The 14,873-nt window shown below is 33.1% G+C and overlaps 1 protein-coding gene across 2 annotated transcripts in view; it reads left to right on the top strand.

Annotated features, from left to right (window-relative positions):
- LOC129216153 (pescadillo-like) overlaps positions 1 to 14,873 on the top strand; it is a 60,394-nt gene that overhangs the window by 22,257 nt on the left and 23,264 nt on the right. For both annotated transcript variants that reach the window (XM_054850314.1, XM_054850313.1), the window contains exons 6-7: positions 7,432 to 7,565; positions 11,780 to 11,896. In XM_054850314.1, the coding sequence (XP_054706289.1) occupies positions 7,432 to 7,565; positions 11,780 to 11,896 (251 nt within the window). The remainder of the gene's footprint in view (positions 1 to 7,431; positions 7,566 to 11,779; positions 11,897 to 14,873) is intronic.

The raw sequence follows: 14,873 nt of genomic DNA, 5'->3' as shown, positions 1-14,873 counted from the left end.
GAAAAGGATATTACAACGCGAACATGCTAACATGCATAGTAAGTTTACAATTAAATAGCTCTAGTTTGTAAATGATGAGATACATATAATTAAATAATAACATTGTACTTAGGATAAACTTAGTGTTTATCAGTCTGCCCCTTTTCAGGGCCAAATTTTTAACCTCAGGAGTGCATACTAGCCTCACTTCTAATACAAAGCCGAACCCTCAACCTAAATAAAAATGTATAATACTAAGTTGTTTACGCCTAACGTAAAATATTCGCAAAATACGGATTTCTTTACTAATATTCCAATCACTTTTGAAGTACACAACGTGTTTTATATTTGTTAAATAAATATTTCCAAACTAATAAATATTGAAGTGTTATTTTTCTTTTAAGATTATCAGTTATTCATATCCATAGTTTCATATAATATATCACGAAATCGCTGTGAAAATATTCTAATCGCATTAATTAATTTGGTGGAACTCTCACTCAGACTAAATATAAACAAGTCACACGAAATCTTAAAACAGAAAGCCTGAAAAGCTAAGTCCGCGCGCAATTGCAGCTGAAATGGCTGTTAGATTTTTAATTTAAACTTTCACAAAACGTGAAAGAATCACTTAATTTGAAAAAAAAAAAAAAAAAAAAAAAAAACGTTTTTGCATCATGCAGTATCAATCCTTTTTCGATGTAAACATTGCATCACGTTGTGACGTCATGTGTGCGATCGGTTGCAATGACTCAGTCAAGTGAATGAACTTTTGGGTGAACCGAGTCACCAGTTCATTGTGTCTTATAACCGCGAGAATTTTTTTGTAGATTGAGTTACTTTTTGATTGGCAACATATCTTTAACTTTCTTGCATTGGCAACACATCTTGTATTTTGCATATTCTTAATTTGACAGCCATGTGAAGACCTTTAAATACTTCGAGCGATCTTTTTCGCTCTCTCTCTCACCTCACATAGCCGCAAAATGTGTTGTACGTGATTTCGTGATGTCTGCCAGTGCCCTTTACTCCTGGCAGGGCGTAATACAACGTGATGTCTATTTTAAAGTCTTAAAACGCCTTTAGGCTTATTTTTGTATGTTACGTAAATGCCATATATTCCTAGGAATCAGCATGTTCGTAAAAACTGAATGTATCGTTGTATTTTAGCGGCTAATCTTTGTCTATTCGTCTAAATGTTTTTTTTATATCAATGAAGATGTTGTTCGTCAACTTAAGTAATCCTTTGTGGATAATAAATACAGATTTTCCATGAGGAAAAATGCTTCACGTGTTTTTCTTTCCAACTTCAGGCTATGGACATTTTTATTTGCAAGTTCACTTCTACTAGCGGTGTAGTAAGTCTAAATTTCACTACACATAATGCTCACAAGTGGTTATGGGCCCAGGTCACCTGGACTTTGCAATTCCTGGCCATAACCTGAAGAACTTGGAAAATTTGAATTTTTATGCTCTGAAGAATTTTTAAAACATCGTGAAATTTTGAAAGTATGGAAGTCCCTACAATACCTTTACTAAATGCCAATAATTGGAATACTTGGAAGAGAAACATACAAGTTGTCTTGCGTCATTCGGGCAGCTGGGAATTCATCGAAGCTGACGAAAAAGAAAAGAAACCTGAAGAAGAAAAATTGACGTTCCGAGATAAAGCGGAATTGAATCTTAGAAGAACTCGAGCTTATACTACTATTTATCAGTTCCTGTCAGAAGAATTCAAGCCTCTCATCGAATGCACTACTGAAGGAAAGATAGCTTGGGAAATCTTGTGCAAGTATTTTGAACCTGACACCCGTGCCAGATTAATATCCCTGTTGGATAAATTTTTTCAAGTCAAGTTTCAAGACGGAGAAACGGTTGGTCTTTTCATCTGCCGAGTGAAAGCAGCCGCGTCACAATTAAAAGAAGTTGGCCATGCGATGTCCGACCTTTACATAGGTTTCCAGTATATCCGGAGTTTACCCCCTGAGTTTGCATCCATTGTACAGCAAATCTACAGATGGTCTGACGTGGACTTTACCCCATTGAAAATAGAACAAGAACTGTTGCTCGAAGCAAATAGAATTTCTGAAATGAACGTTCCACTACAGACACCTGCTGTGTATGTGACCGTTCCGAATTCGCTACCTGCCGGTAAGATCCATCCTTGTAAAAGTAGTTGTAAACCTGTGTCAAATTTTAGTAAAAATAGATTTAAAGGGAAATGTAATTTTTGTGGGATTTTTGGGCATAAAAAGGTTGATTGTTTTAAATTTAAGGCAAAGTTAAATTCTAAAAATTTTTCTCAAGGGTCTTCTAATTCTCAACATAATGTGAGTGAAATTAATGAGTCAGAAGCTTTGAATATTACTTCATCTGACTCAGATATAACGTGGATTGCCGATTCTGGAGCTACGTCACACGTCACTAAAAATAAAAATCTTTTCTCTGATTTTAGACCAGTTAATAACTTAAAAATGTCTATGGCTGTTGACGGTAAACAAAGCAATATTTTAGGGATTGGTACAATTCAATTGTTGGTCAAAATTAATGGTAGACATAGGAAAATTATCTTGAAAGATGTTCTGTACAATCCTGAAATCCGTCGTAATTTATTGTCATTATCTAAATTGGAACAGGAAGGTAACAAATTTGTCGGTCATAATACCATTCTTAAAGTTTATGACAAAAATTGGAATCAATTATTTTATGCAAAGCGTAGAAATGACATAAATTTATATTTCTTTAAGCCTAATAGATATTTGTATTTGAAAAATAGTGAACATTGTGATAATTCTGAACCTGTTTGTAACATTTCTGAAAAAATTGGTAAAATTTCACCTGAAGATTTATGGCACAAGAGATATTGTCACATTAATTATGAATATATTTCTAGAACTAGCAAAAACAATAGTGTTAGAGGTCTTCCTGAATTGAATAAAAATGTTAACTATTGTGAAATTTGTAAATATACTAAAGCTAGGAGTATTTCTTTTAAATCGATTGGGGCCGTGAGATCTTCTAAACCTTTAGAGCTTATACACATGGATGTAGGTGAAGTCCCAAATTTAACTTTGAGGGGAGAGAAATATTATTTATCCATTATGGACGATTTTTCAAAACGCGTTGCTGTATACCCTATGAAATTGAAGTCGGATGTTTTCAATATTTTTGTAAGATTTTTAAATCGTAATGAAAGGCTTTTAGGGAGGAAAATTAAATCAATTCGTACAGATGGGGGGAAAGAATTTTGCAATCAAAATTTTGAAATTTTCTTGAATAACCGTGGCATTAGGCATGAGAAAACTAATCCCTACACACCAATGATGAATGGCATAATTGAACGGTTTAACCAGACATTAATGGGGGGAGTTAGAGCACTTTTAAAAGAGAGTAACTTACCTTCGAAATTCTGGGGGGAAGCTGCATTTTGTTTTTCTTATGTTTGGAATAGGTCTTGTCATGGGAGCAATCATACCCCGTTTGAACTGTTTTTCAATAAAAAGCCTAGCGTGAAACATCTTAGAACTTTTGGCTGTTTAACTTTTGTAAATGTTCCAAGCCAGAAAAGAAAGAAATTGGACGATAAATCTAAACCAGGAATTTTGTTAGGTTACGCTCAAAATACTAGAGGTTATCGTGTCTGGCTGGAAGACGAACAAAGAATCATAGAAACATGTAATGTCAGTTTTGATGAGGGAACTAAAGGGGCAGATGTCGTACTAGGTTCTGGATCAAGTAGTCCAAAGGTTATGAAATACTTACCTGACAATTTTGATTATGAATATCCTGTAACTTCAAATCAGGGAGTGGATGAGCTTTCCGGTGATAGTCCTAGTGAAGAATTAAAACCTTGTTCCGAAATTAATTGGTTGCGTCAAGCTGTTCCTAGACCATCAGGTGATAGAACTGATATTTACTATAGGATTGAAGGTTCAAATATTCGCTTGCGTTCTTTAAATGAAGTTATTAAATATTGTAATGATAACAAAATTGAATTTGATGAATCATATTTTGACTTTTCGGGCAAAAATTTAAAAGAGGGAAAGGTAATAGAAATTTTAGAGGGAAATCTTGCTGAAATTAAACTTCCATTAAATTTTAAAGAAGCCATTAATTCTAGGGAATCTAAACATTGGATTAACGCGATGGATCAGGAAATACAAACCATATATAATCGCGGTGTATGGGAGTTAGTGGATCCACCTGAACATAGTAAAATTTTGGGAAATCGGTGGGTATATACGGTAAAAGAAGATCAGCAAGGGAATATTGTGAAATACCGTGCTCGGTTATGTGCCCAAGGTTATCTTCAGGAAGCTGGAGAATCATTCCAAGAAGTTTTTAGCCCAGTCATTGATTTTTCTATAATCAGATTGTTTTTCTGTATTTTTGTATGTCTTTTTAAATGGTGTCATCTGCATGTAGACATAAATAACGCTTATTTGTATGCTAATTTGGATACTAATGTATATATGAAACAACCTAGTGGATATGTACTAGAGCCTGGTAAAGTTTGTTTGTTAAAGAAAGCTTTGTACGGTTTACACCAAAGTGGTAGAATGTGGTACTATCAACTCCATGAAACACTTTTGAAAATGAACTTTTCTAGTTTAGATTGGTGTAATTGTTGTTACATATATAAAAATAAGGTTATTCTTCTTTTTTATGTTGATGATATCATACTTTTTGGCAAACTAAAATCTGATTTGAATGAAATTGTAAATTTTTTAAGAAATCATTTTGAATTAAAAATTTTGGGTGAAATAAGAAAACTTCTGGGTGTTGAATTTCAAAACATTGATGGTAATTGGTATATTCATCAGACAACATATATTAATAAAATTGTCGAGTTGTATTCTAGTTATAATATTCCAATTAGTAATGTTCCTATTTCGGTTGGGGTGGTTTATTCAAAAATTGATTCGCCTACTAGTAAGTTAGAAATAGATAAATGTAATTCTTTACCATATCGAAATTTAATTGGCTGTTTATCCTTTTTGGCTAGTAGAACTCGTCCCGACATAACATATGCTCTGAATATATTTTCCCAATTTCAATCTAATTATGGTGAAAAGCATTGGCATGGTTTACTTCGTCTTCTTGGTTATGTTTTGTATACGAAAAATCTTAAATTGAAGTTATCAAATATTTCAAATTTAAATATTAAATGTTATTCTGATTCAGATTGGGCAGCTAGTAGAGATGATAGGGTTTCAATAGGAGGTTACATCATTTTGCTAGATAATGCACCTATCATGTGGAAAACCTTTAAGCATAAATGTATTGCTCTTTCCACTATGGAAGCCGAATATGTCACTTTGACAGAGGCTGCTAAAGAATTTGTCTGGATCATAAAAATTTTAAAAAATGAAAATTTGAATTTAATTTTGAAAAATTGTGAAATATTTTGTGACAACATTGCTGCAATAGATTTTTCCAAAAGTCCTATACAAAATCAAAGAAGTAAACATATTGATATCAAGTATCATTTTTTGAGAAATCTAGTAAATGAAAAATTGTTTAAATTAATGTATGTGAGTTCTAAATTAAATTTAGCTGATGCTTTGACAAAACCTTATACCAAATCTCAACTTGGACATTTTTGTGACATTATTTTTGGGGGGAAAAATATATAACCTAAATTTGAACTTTTTGGGTGTGTAAAATTTTTGTGAAATTCAATGGTGACTTTGTCAATTTGAATTTATTGTGAATTTTTCTGATTGTTGTGCATGTTGCAAAAATGGGGCCGCTTGTTAGATTTTTAATTTAAACTTTCACAAAACGTGAAAGAATCACTTAATTTGAAAAAAAAAAAAAAAAAAAAAAAAAAACGTTTTTGCATCATGCAGTATCAATCCTTTTTCGATGTAAACATTGCATCACGTTGTGACGTCATGTGTGCGATCGGTTGCAATGACTCAGTCAAGTGAATGAACTTTTGGGTGAACCGAGTCACCAGTTCATTGTGTCTTATAACCGCGAGAATTTTTTTGTAGATTGAGTTACTTTTTGATTGGCAACATATCTTTAACTTTCTTGCATTGGCAACACATCTTGTATTTTGCATATTCTTAATTTGACAGCCATGTGAAGACCTTTAAATACTTCGAGCGATCTTTTTCGCTCTCTCTCTCACCTCACATAGCCGCAAAATGTGTTGTACGTGATTTCGTGATGTCTGCCAGTGCCCTTTACTCCTGGCAGGGCGTAATACAACGTGATGTCTATTTTAAAGTCTTAAAACGCCTTTAGGCTTATTTTTGTATGTTACGTAAATGCCATATATTCCTAGGAATCAGCATGTTCGTAAAAACTGAATGTATCGTTGTATTTTAGCGGCTAATCTTTGTCTATTCGTCTAAATGTTTTTTTTATATCAATGAAGATGTTGTTCGTCAACTTAAGTAATCCTTTGTGGATAATAAATACAGATTTTCCATGAGGAAAAATGCTTCACGTGTTTTTCTTTCCAACTTCAGGCTATGGACATTTTTATTTGCAAGTTCACTTCTACTAGCGGTGTAGTAAGTCTAAATTTCACTACACATAATGCTCACAATGGCAAATTTGTGATAGCCGGGATTTAACGTCGAGTGGCAAACATCCGATGGGTGCGTTCGGAGTGTCGACCGAAATGCTTCCGGAGATGGTATTTTGGTTTAACTCAACGTTCGCACTTCCACTTCTATCTCACGCATGCGCCGTTGCCGTTTTCGCGGTATCGTTCAGTTTTCAGACACATGCTAACTGCGCCGCGTGTTTTCATCTTGATCTACAGCGTGCGCTGTAGTTTAACATTCATCTTTAGCGAAGTCTGGAAAAAAAAATCTACAAACAAAAAGAGCGATTATACTAGTGAATTCTCTTTCATGAAAAAATTAAATAAATACTTGTTATAACAGTGTTTTTTACTTATTATAGCATCGTTTAAAATCTCCCTTTTTCTCCCTTAAAGCTTTGACTGGATCTCCCGTTTTTTCTTTTCATAAGGTTGGCAAGTCTGCATTTTCGAGTTCTAAAATTAAAATTCGAATGGTTCAGTACTTTTTTGGCATTTTAAAGCTCCCCTACATTCTTTCTTGGGTGCCCAAACCAAATTTGCTCGAGATCTGATAGTATCTATGGATTTGTGTAGAGAACATACATACATAAAAATTTGCTATTTTATGTATATATAACTCCAAGATGCATTGAGAGTTTGATTCACTACCTCAATAAGCTTAACCTTTGTACATGGAAAAACAATTTGAAGATATGTATCTACTTTTTTTTTTTTTTTCAAAATTAAAGCCAAAAAATAAAGAAAGCTTTTTATTTTTTTAATGAATTTTCTGTTTTTTTAACAGGCATTTCTGATAATTTTCAAATACTATGCAATAATTGTAGTGATGTACTGGATAACTTTCTTATGCTTAATTTATTTAATCTATTGTTTTCCTATAATTTCAGTTGAATTTTTGCATTATATCATGCAAACAAAGTCTTTGCGTAAAGTTTTCATTTCCGTAAAGGGAATTTATTATCAAGCAGAAATAATGGGACAGCTTGTTACCTGGATGATTCCTCATAATTTAGGATTTTCTGTAAGTATTTTATTTTAATTTTACTGGGACAAAAAAAATACTCATGTGTAAACTATTGTTCTTGTGTCTATTCCTTGGAATTTCTTCACACCTACTTTCGCAAATATCTGGTTTTAAGTACGCTGAATGTTATGCTACATACAGTCAACTCTCCATACTTCAACTCAATGCCTTATAACTTGAATGTTCCTTTGAAGTTTTCATTGGGGCCCACTCTTGAAAAGGTTGTGGAAACTTCCTGTAACTAGATCAACCAGTAACTCAACGGTTTTAGTTGGTCCCTTGGGTCTACGAGTGGTAAGGGTTCGGACTTGTGACTGGATGGTTCCAGCTGATGGAAGATCCACTTTTTCTATTAATGGTGACTCGGGGGAGTTAAATATGCTCGCGGTCACAAAGTCCTGCTAGTGAAACGATAGCTCTAGAGGTGCTGAACCGGGAATTGCTCTGTTTCTGGTCTGGATCAAGAAATCAGAGCTGCCTTCGGGGTCCCATACAGTTGATTAAACCATAAATAGTGGTAAGTACGTGGGAAGTCTGGAGTGAAAAGTGGGACTTGGAGTTCTCAAGAATTGGCTGTATGAATCTAGAGACGTTGCAATGACAAATTGACAAAGATCTTTCACTTCTCTCAACTCAAAAAAGGCACACAATACATAACATGTTTAATAGAACATTGCAGTGAAACCCTGATTTTCCGTTTCTCAAGGGGTTGTGGTTAAAAAGCTAAAATGCAGGAAATGCACAGCAGCAAAATCGATAGGACCCAATGAAGAAATGTTGAATGCGGTGAAAATGTAGATCCAGGGGATTTAAAATCGGGGTTTCACTGTTTTTTCATCTACTTTTTCTGCACCAACCGATATCATCAAAAGTAGATTCAATACTTCAACTAAAAATAAACAAAATCATAAGTTTGGTTATATTTCAAACATTGCCTGCTTTGTTCAAAAAAATTTTCAGCTCTACCACTTTTACACTCACATATTTCTCTGATTAAAATTAAATCACCATAACAAGCTAAAATATAAGATCCAGGCACAGTTTACAAGGAATTATGCCAACTGATCTCTACCACATGTCTCAATTAAAGGGAAATAGACAACATAAGTGAATGAGAATCATGTAGAATACAAAGCGCTATAAATATATTCTCAGTAAGTCGCACTTACCCATGTAACAGAATCAGAACTATTGAAATCGCTTCCAAATACAGGTCCGGATCTGCATACCCGCAGACATCGCAGTGCAGGGGACCCACATCTTTAAGGGGCAGCACGGCCCAAGAAATAGATTTTAAAAGCTAGCACTAAGACTTATAACATTGCAAATGTACACTGCTGGCCTCTCTGGAGGGGCCCTACAGATTTTGTTGCAGGGGGGGGGGAGAGAGCCAAAATGTATAGATCTGGGTCAGTCCAAATATTACAAATTGGAGTACTAGGAAAATTATGCGAGAGTTAATGACACCAATAATTGATTTTCCAAATGTTTCCCGAAATCACTCATGGGCTGAGAACATCTTCTAACTACTGTGATGGAAGGAAAACCAAAACATTGGTCTGAAGTCCAACAATACTGACGAATCAAAGAGTGTGCAAGTTCTTTATGTTTGAAATCATTTTGCAGTTCTTAGAGCAGGGTTTAAGCTGGGTTCAAAAGTTCTTTAGCGTAAAAGCTAAAATTGTGGGAAAAGTTTTAGCAAAATGCAAAAAATGTTTCGTATTCTCGTATCTTCCTAAATGCTTCAGTGTGTTTCATCTCCAGTTGAAAATAAAATTCTTATTTGAGGCAGTGAGCAGCAAAGGGATGTAAGTGGCAAAATTAAAAATTTAGAGATGGCCGGTACACCTGGTACGTGAACCTCTCCTCTGTCTTAGTCCAAGAGATAATACTAGTAGCCCTGGTAGTTGCTGCTATACAGCATGATTTAGAAAAAAATTTCAATGAAAGCCTACCTAGGATGTTATCTTTAAACGCATTTTACGCAAAACTTGAAAATGTCCACTTACATACCTTTGCTTCTCATTGCCTCATTTCATCTATGACATCTATAAAGAAACAAGTTTAGCAACTATTTATTAAACGTAAAATAAAAAAGAAACTGCATGTTTGGTTTTTAGAACATTGTACTCCCCTCCTCCTAATAATGCAGTTATTGAGAGGAACTTAATACCAGAAGACTAAATATTGTTGAATAGATTAGTAGTTAAAAGTCTTGGCTTAAGATTTAAAAAAAGATTTTGTTGAGTATCCATGCCATGCTGCTTCCTCTCCTAGATCATTCATTGTTTTTTTTTCTTTTAATTAATTTTTTATTTTAGCAAAAAAGCAAAAATGCTTTCCTTTATTTTTGTTATTGAGATAGTGATTTCGCATTTTGCAAAAAATGACCGTAGCGGAAACCCTGTCTTGGAGTTATTTAGTCTGACATTTGTAAGAAAGGTAACTTCTGCAAGAGATACTCTAAATACCTTATTTGCCATGATGAATGGGATGATTCAAGCATGACCCCACTAGATGGCACTGACGCTTAATGGGCCTTGACAATTTATGACTTTTCTGATGCAGCTTATGCATCTACCAATCAATGTCAACGTTTCAAAGTTTATACAGTTGAACCTGCTTATCTCGAAAGCCTGTATTTCTTGAATATTTTTAATTTCCCTGCATTTGCAGCCAAAGTTCATTGTATTTTCCATATTTATCTCAGAAAAAAAATACAAAAACCTCTATATCTCAAATTCCAGCAATGCGGTCATTTTCGGATTCGAAGCCCAGTAATCTTCAAAACAACTAACAACAACTTCCCTTAAACACAGAAACAGTAGTATATCCTCAAGGGCAGAGAGGGCAGTGTAAAAAAGACAGAAATGCGTCCAGAAATGTTGTTTTTCTAGGAAGACCAACGAAAGGACAGTTGTTTCGAGCACTTTTTCGGAAGCAGAGCAGAGGGCAGAGAGTGGGACAATGAGGTGAGGGATGAACTTGACAGATTTGAAATGTGGAGTGAGTTTCAAGTTCATGGTTAAAGGGCATTCAAATCAAAAGCCGATTATAAGCGTGAAAAAAATAAATTCTAGAATTTTTGAACAGCAATTCATTAATGAAAAAAATAAAATAAAATAAAATGGCTCCTCCAGTGCAAGGACCAACGTGTTCCAGTAAGTGGATAAATGCTACAAAGAAAAGTGGGAGATTTTTCCAATGAATGATTTTTAGCCATTGCCAACCTCAAGAGCATAGTTTTATCCAAAAAAAAAAAAAAAAAATAGGTACCAAAAAACAATAAGAAACTATTTTGCTTGAAAAAGGAAAGCTTAAAATTTCATTACTGTCAAAATGATTTTTTAATTTACAATAAAGTACTTGGTATAAAATAGTAGAATAAATTCTTAACAAAACTAATATGGAAGTATTTTTATGTTTCGCATGTATTGTCTGTAGCATAAAATTCAAACTTTCATCATCAGATTCCAAATTTCAACAAGTTTCTCAAAACCTTCGTATCTCGAAACATCTTTATGTCGAATTTTTTTCCCTCCCCATGAAATTCGAGATAGACAGGTTTGACTGTATTTATTTTTAATTGGAGATCGTCCCTTTTGACCGCAAGAGGCGCTGAACTAAACCCCTGCGCCCTGCGCCCTCCAATCAATGGCAACATAATGGAAACAGGGATTCTCTGTAGTGCTCTCCTTGTTGCCATAAGTTTCATCGATTGTCATGACCTATAAGAATTAAGTGGGGTCATGCTTTAAGTTAATAAATTTCATTTATTAGCTGGAGGAAATACAGTAACAATTTTTTCAATGTTTTAGCAACTTGACGATTAACTTTTAGATAAAATGAAAAAGAGCAGTTAATTCAGAATAAGAAACATTACTATAGGGAGGTGACTTAGTTAAAGGAGTGAGCGGAAGAAATGTGTGTTTAACATTTGTTGAGAGTTTGTAGATTATCATGTAGATGATGCTGTTTATAGAAGTGCAAATTTAATGTTGTCTCTTGTTCAGTTTTATTTTTTAGAGCAGTAAATACACACAATATTAACTTTTTGTTTCATAATTATTAGCTTCATATTTGCCAATATGTATGATGTGTATACATTGTATTTCTATTTCAATAATTTTTGAGTGAAAATGCGTGCCTGAATTTTATGTGACCTGTAGTTAGTCTGAGGTTTTAATAATTTTTTTTTTATTTTTTCATAGCGACCAACAGATGTTGATTTTAAAATCATGGTTACATTTGCACAATTTTATAGTACTATGCTGGGGTTTGTAAATTATAAATTGTATCATTCTATAAATTTGATTTATCCTCCAAAGGTAAGATATTTATAATTATTATTATTATTATTTCTTACTGTTATTAGAAACTTTAAATATTTTTGACTTATCTACCTGTTTTCTGGCATACAAATACTTTGTCATGAATAATTATCTCTTTTTGGAAAATTAAGAATTTTTGAATAAAAGTATTATAAAATGCAAAAAACATCATAGTAAATTGATGTTTTTTGCATTTTAAAAAATGTAACAAAAGAAAGAGGAAGAAAAAAAACTATTATTGTTATCTGTGGTACATCTGAAAAAAGAGAAAGAGAGAGAGAATATTAATTTATATGTATATTTTATTCATTTGTGATAGCAAATCAATTGATTTACAAACGTTTTTTGTTAAAATATATGTATTTATCTCAAATGTTCAACTAATTCAAAATTATTTTATATTTTTCCTGAACTAATGCTATTTCATGTCATTAGCTATTCATTTTTAATCTTCTTTCTAATATCACCTTCTTTTGATTTATATTTCATTTTGATATAAAGCAAAATTTATTCAATTTAACGTCATAAACCACATAATTGCCCACTTTGAAATATAATCTAAATCTTTTCTGGAGCAGTTTCGTTGATTCGTCATCATCAAAAATTCTCATAACTCAAGACATTATTGTTAAGTATTGATGTTCTCAGACAACGTTTATAATATCATTAATTAAAATAATGGACAACAGTGGACATAAAACTAAACCCAAATTAAACTTCATTCCCTTTATTACTTAAAAATCTACACAAACAATATCAGTTAGGTTTCAGTGTTAGGTTTTCTTTTTATGGCCAAGTAAAAGTGCCTTCGAGGTGGGTAACATAAAACCACCCTTCTCTCTCCTCTTTTATTCAATCTGTCTTGTATAAACTGATGTAATCAACAATATATATTGAATTTGCATTATTGTCAGTAGTGAAGATTTAGTAGCTCTAATAATATCTTGGGTCTTGACTATGATAACACTAGAAAGTTGCCCATCAAGGTATGACGGGGGGGGGGGGGGGGGGATATTGCTTTTACTCTTCTACATTTGATTGAAGCAATTGATATTTTGATGTTTGAAATTTTAACCCTAACTCCAGTGGATTAACCCTAAACTCCAGTGGTTAGTGTTAATTTTCAATCACTTTTTTGATTCTTCATTTCCCTAAAATGCCTGTCTTACCAGTAAAACAGTTAAGTTACCGGATTCAGTTCAGCCTTGTCACAATAAAACCTTTCCCTGCATGTCAAACATTACCAAAACATATTATCAAATTGTCATGCCGTGGCACAAGTTTCATTGTTGAAACACGCAGGTTACTCCATCATCGGCTATTATTTATATGAGGATGTTTCGGCTCCTGTATTTTGTTTCTGATGCTGCAAGCGAGCATTAGTAGTGGAGAGTTTAATTAGAAATGTGTTTGGATCATTGAGTGTTTCAATAGAAATATTTGAAATAAACTTTCATACATAAAAAATGCATAACTTTGTTGCAGTTCTGCATTCCAATTTCTGTTGAGTAATTGTATCAGTAAGATAGCTCTATGAATCTCAACTTGTCAACTTTAGTTATTTTTCAAATTGCATCAGGGTTGTAGTTAAAACCAAAACCGATTTTATCCATGCCACTGGTTGAAACCGGTCAAAACTGGATTTTACCATCAAAGAGCTGGCCAAAACTGTGTTGTGTAAAAGCAAATTAATGTGTGTTTACGTATAATTTATATGCATAATGTTGCATTTTGTTGCATAAATATAATTATATGTGTATTTATCAAAACTGAAGTAATTTTTCAAACCAAGTCGGTGATTTAAATTCAACTGTTTTTATATTAGCATTAAAATATTGTTTGCAACAAATAGAAACACTAAACAGTCTGCAGCTATTTTTCACAAAACTTCGAACACATATTCAATTTGTTTAAAAAATAAAGGAAAAGCTTTGAACAAATTTGAAATTCATTTTGTGCTTATGAGACTATGAAACAAGGGTATACTGTATATTATTGTATTTACACTGCTTGAGACATATTTTTCCTGTGATGTGACTTACCCTTTGGAATATGCAGTAGTTTAGTACTTGCATAGTGTGTAAAATTAACTGTAAACTTAAATAATGAATAGTGACTGATTATGGAATTGTTGTTTCATATTTCTTTTGATTATGTATTAATTTATATTCATTTTAACCTTTATTATTTCCTATGCTCTCAACTAATGGCCAAAACGAGACAAAACTGATTTTATCCAAACCAGTTTTATCCCTGCTTAAATCCACCACATCCAAACTGGTTTTATCCGTGGTTAAATCCACCAAAGACGGAAACTCGTATCACACTGAAATGCATTGTATCAGTAAGATTAGCTGTATGAACTTCAGCCAGTCTACTTTATTTATTTATTTATTTTTTTCAAACTGCATTGGTCTTTTTTTATGCCAATTTTTAGTAAAAAGATATAGAAGAACATGCACCCATAGGCATGATTGCAACATATAGTGACAAAATACAATTCCCTACGTGTACCTTGATGCATGGAGATTGAGTCCAATATTATATTTGTATCTATATGTAAGAACACTACACACATTAAGAATGTCCTGATTTTTGTCCTGATATGTTTATAATACTGTACTTTGATTTTTTTCAAAGTCATTACAAAGATCTGCAACCCTCTCCTATACAAAACTTTAAAGCTGTGGTAAATTGCTTTAAGTTGTTCTCTTATGATTCCTCTAATCATTATTTTTAAAAATCCTATAATTATCTGACACTTAACCCACATCCTTAAAGTCGTCAGGACAAATATTCAGTATTCTTACATCGCGTGATCCCTGAAAAATACTCCCATTCTAAGTTCCAAACCTCAAGTATTATATCACTGATCTTGATATCTAGTATTGTGCCGCTGACCATTCCTGACCAATCCAGTTTTTTTTACTAGAACTCCACATATCAATGAACATGAAATGATACTTTTCACAAA

This window comes from Uloborus diversus, chromosome 2, assembly GCF_026930045.1.
Source record: "Uloborus diversus isolate 005 chromosome 2, Udiv.v.3.1, whole genome shotgun sequence".
NCBI classification, from domain to species: domain Eukaryota; kingdom Metazoa; phylum Arthropoda; class Arachnida; order Araneae; family Uloboridae; genus Uloborus; species Uloborus diversus.
The sequence above is the reverse complement of the archived record's forward strand: the minus strand, read 5'-3'. Positions and strand labels throughout refer to the sequence as shown.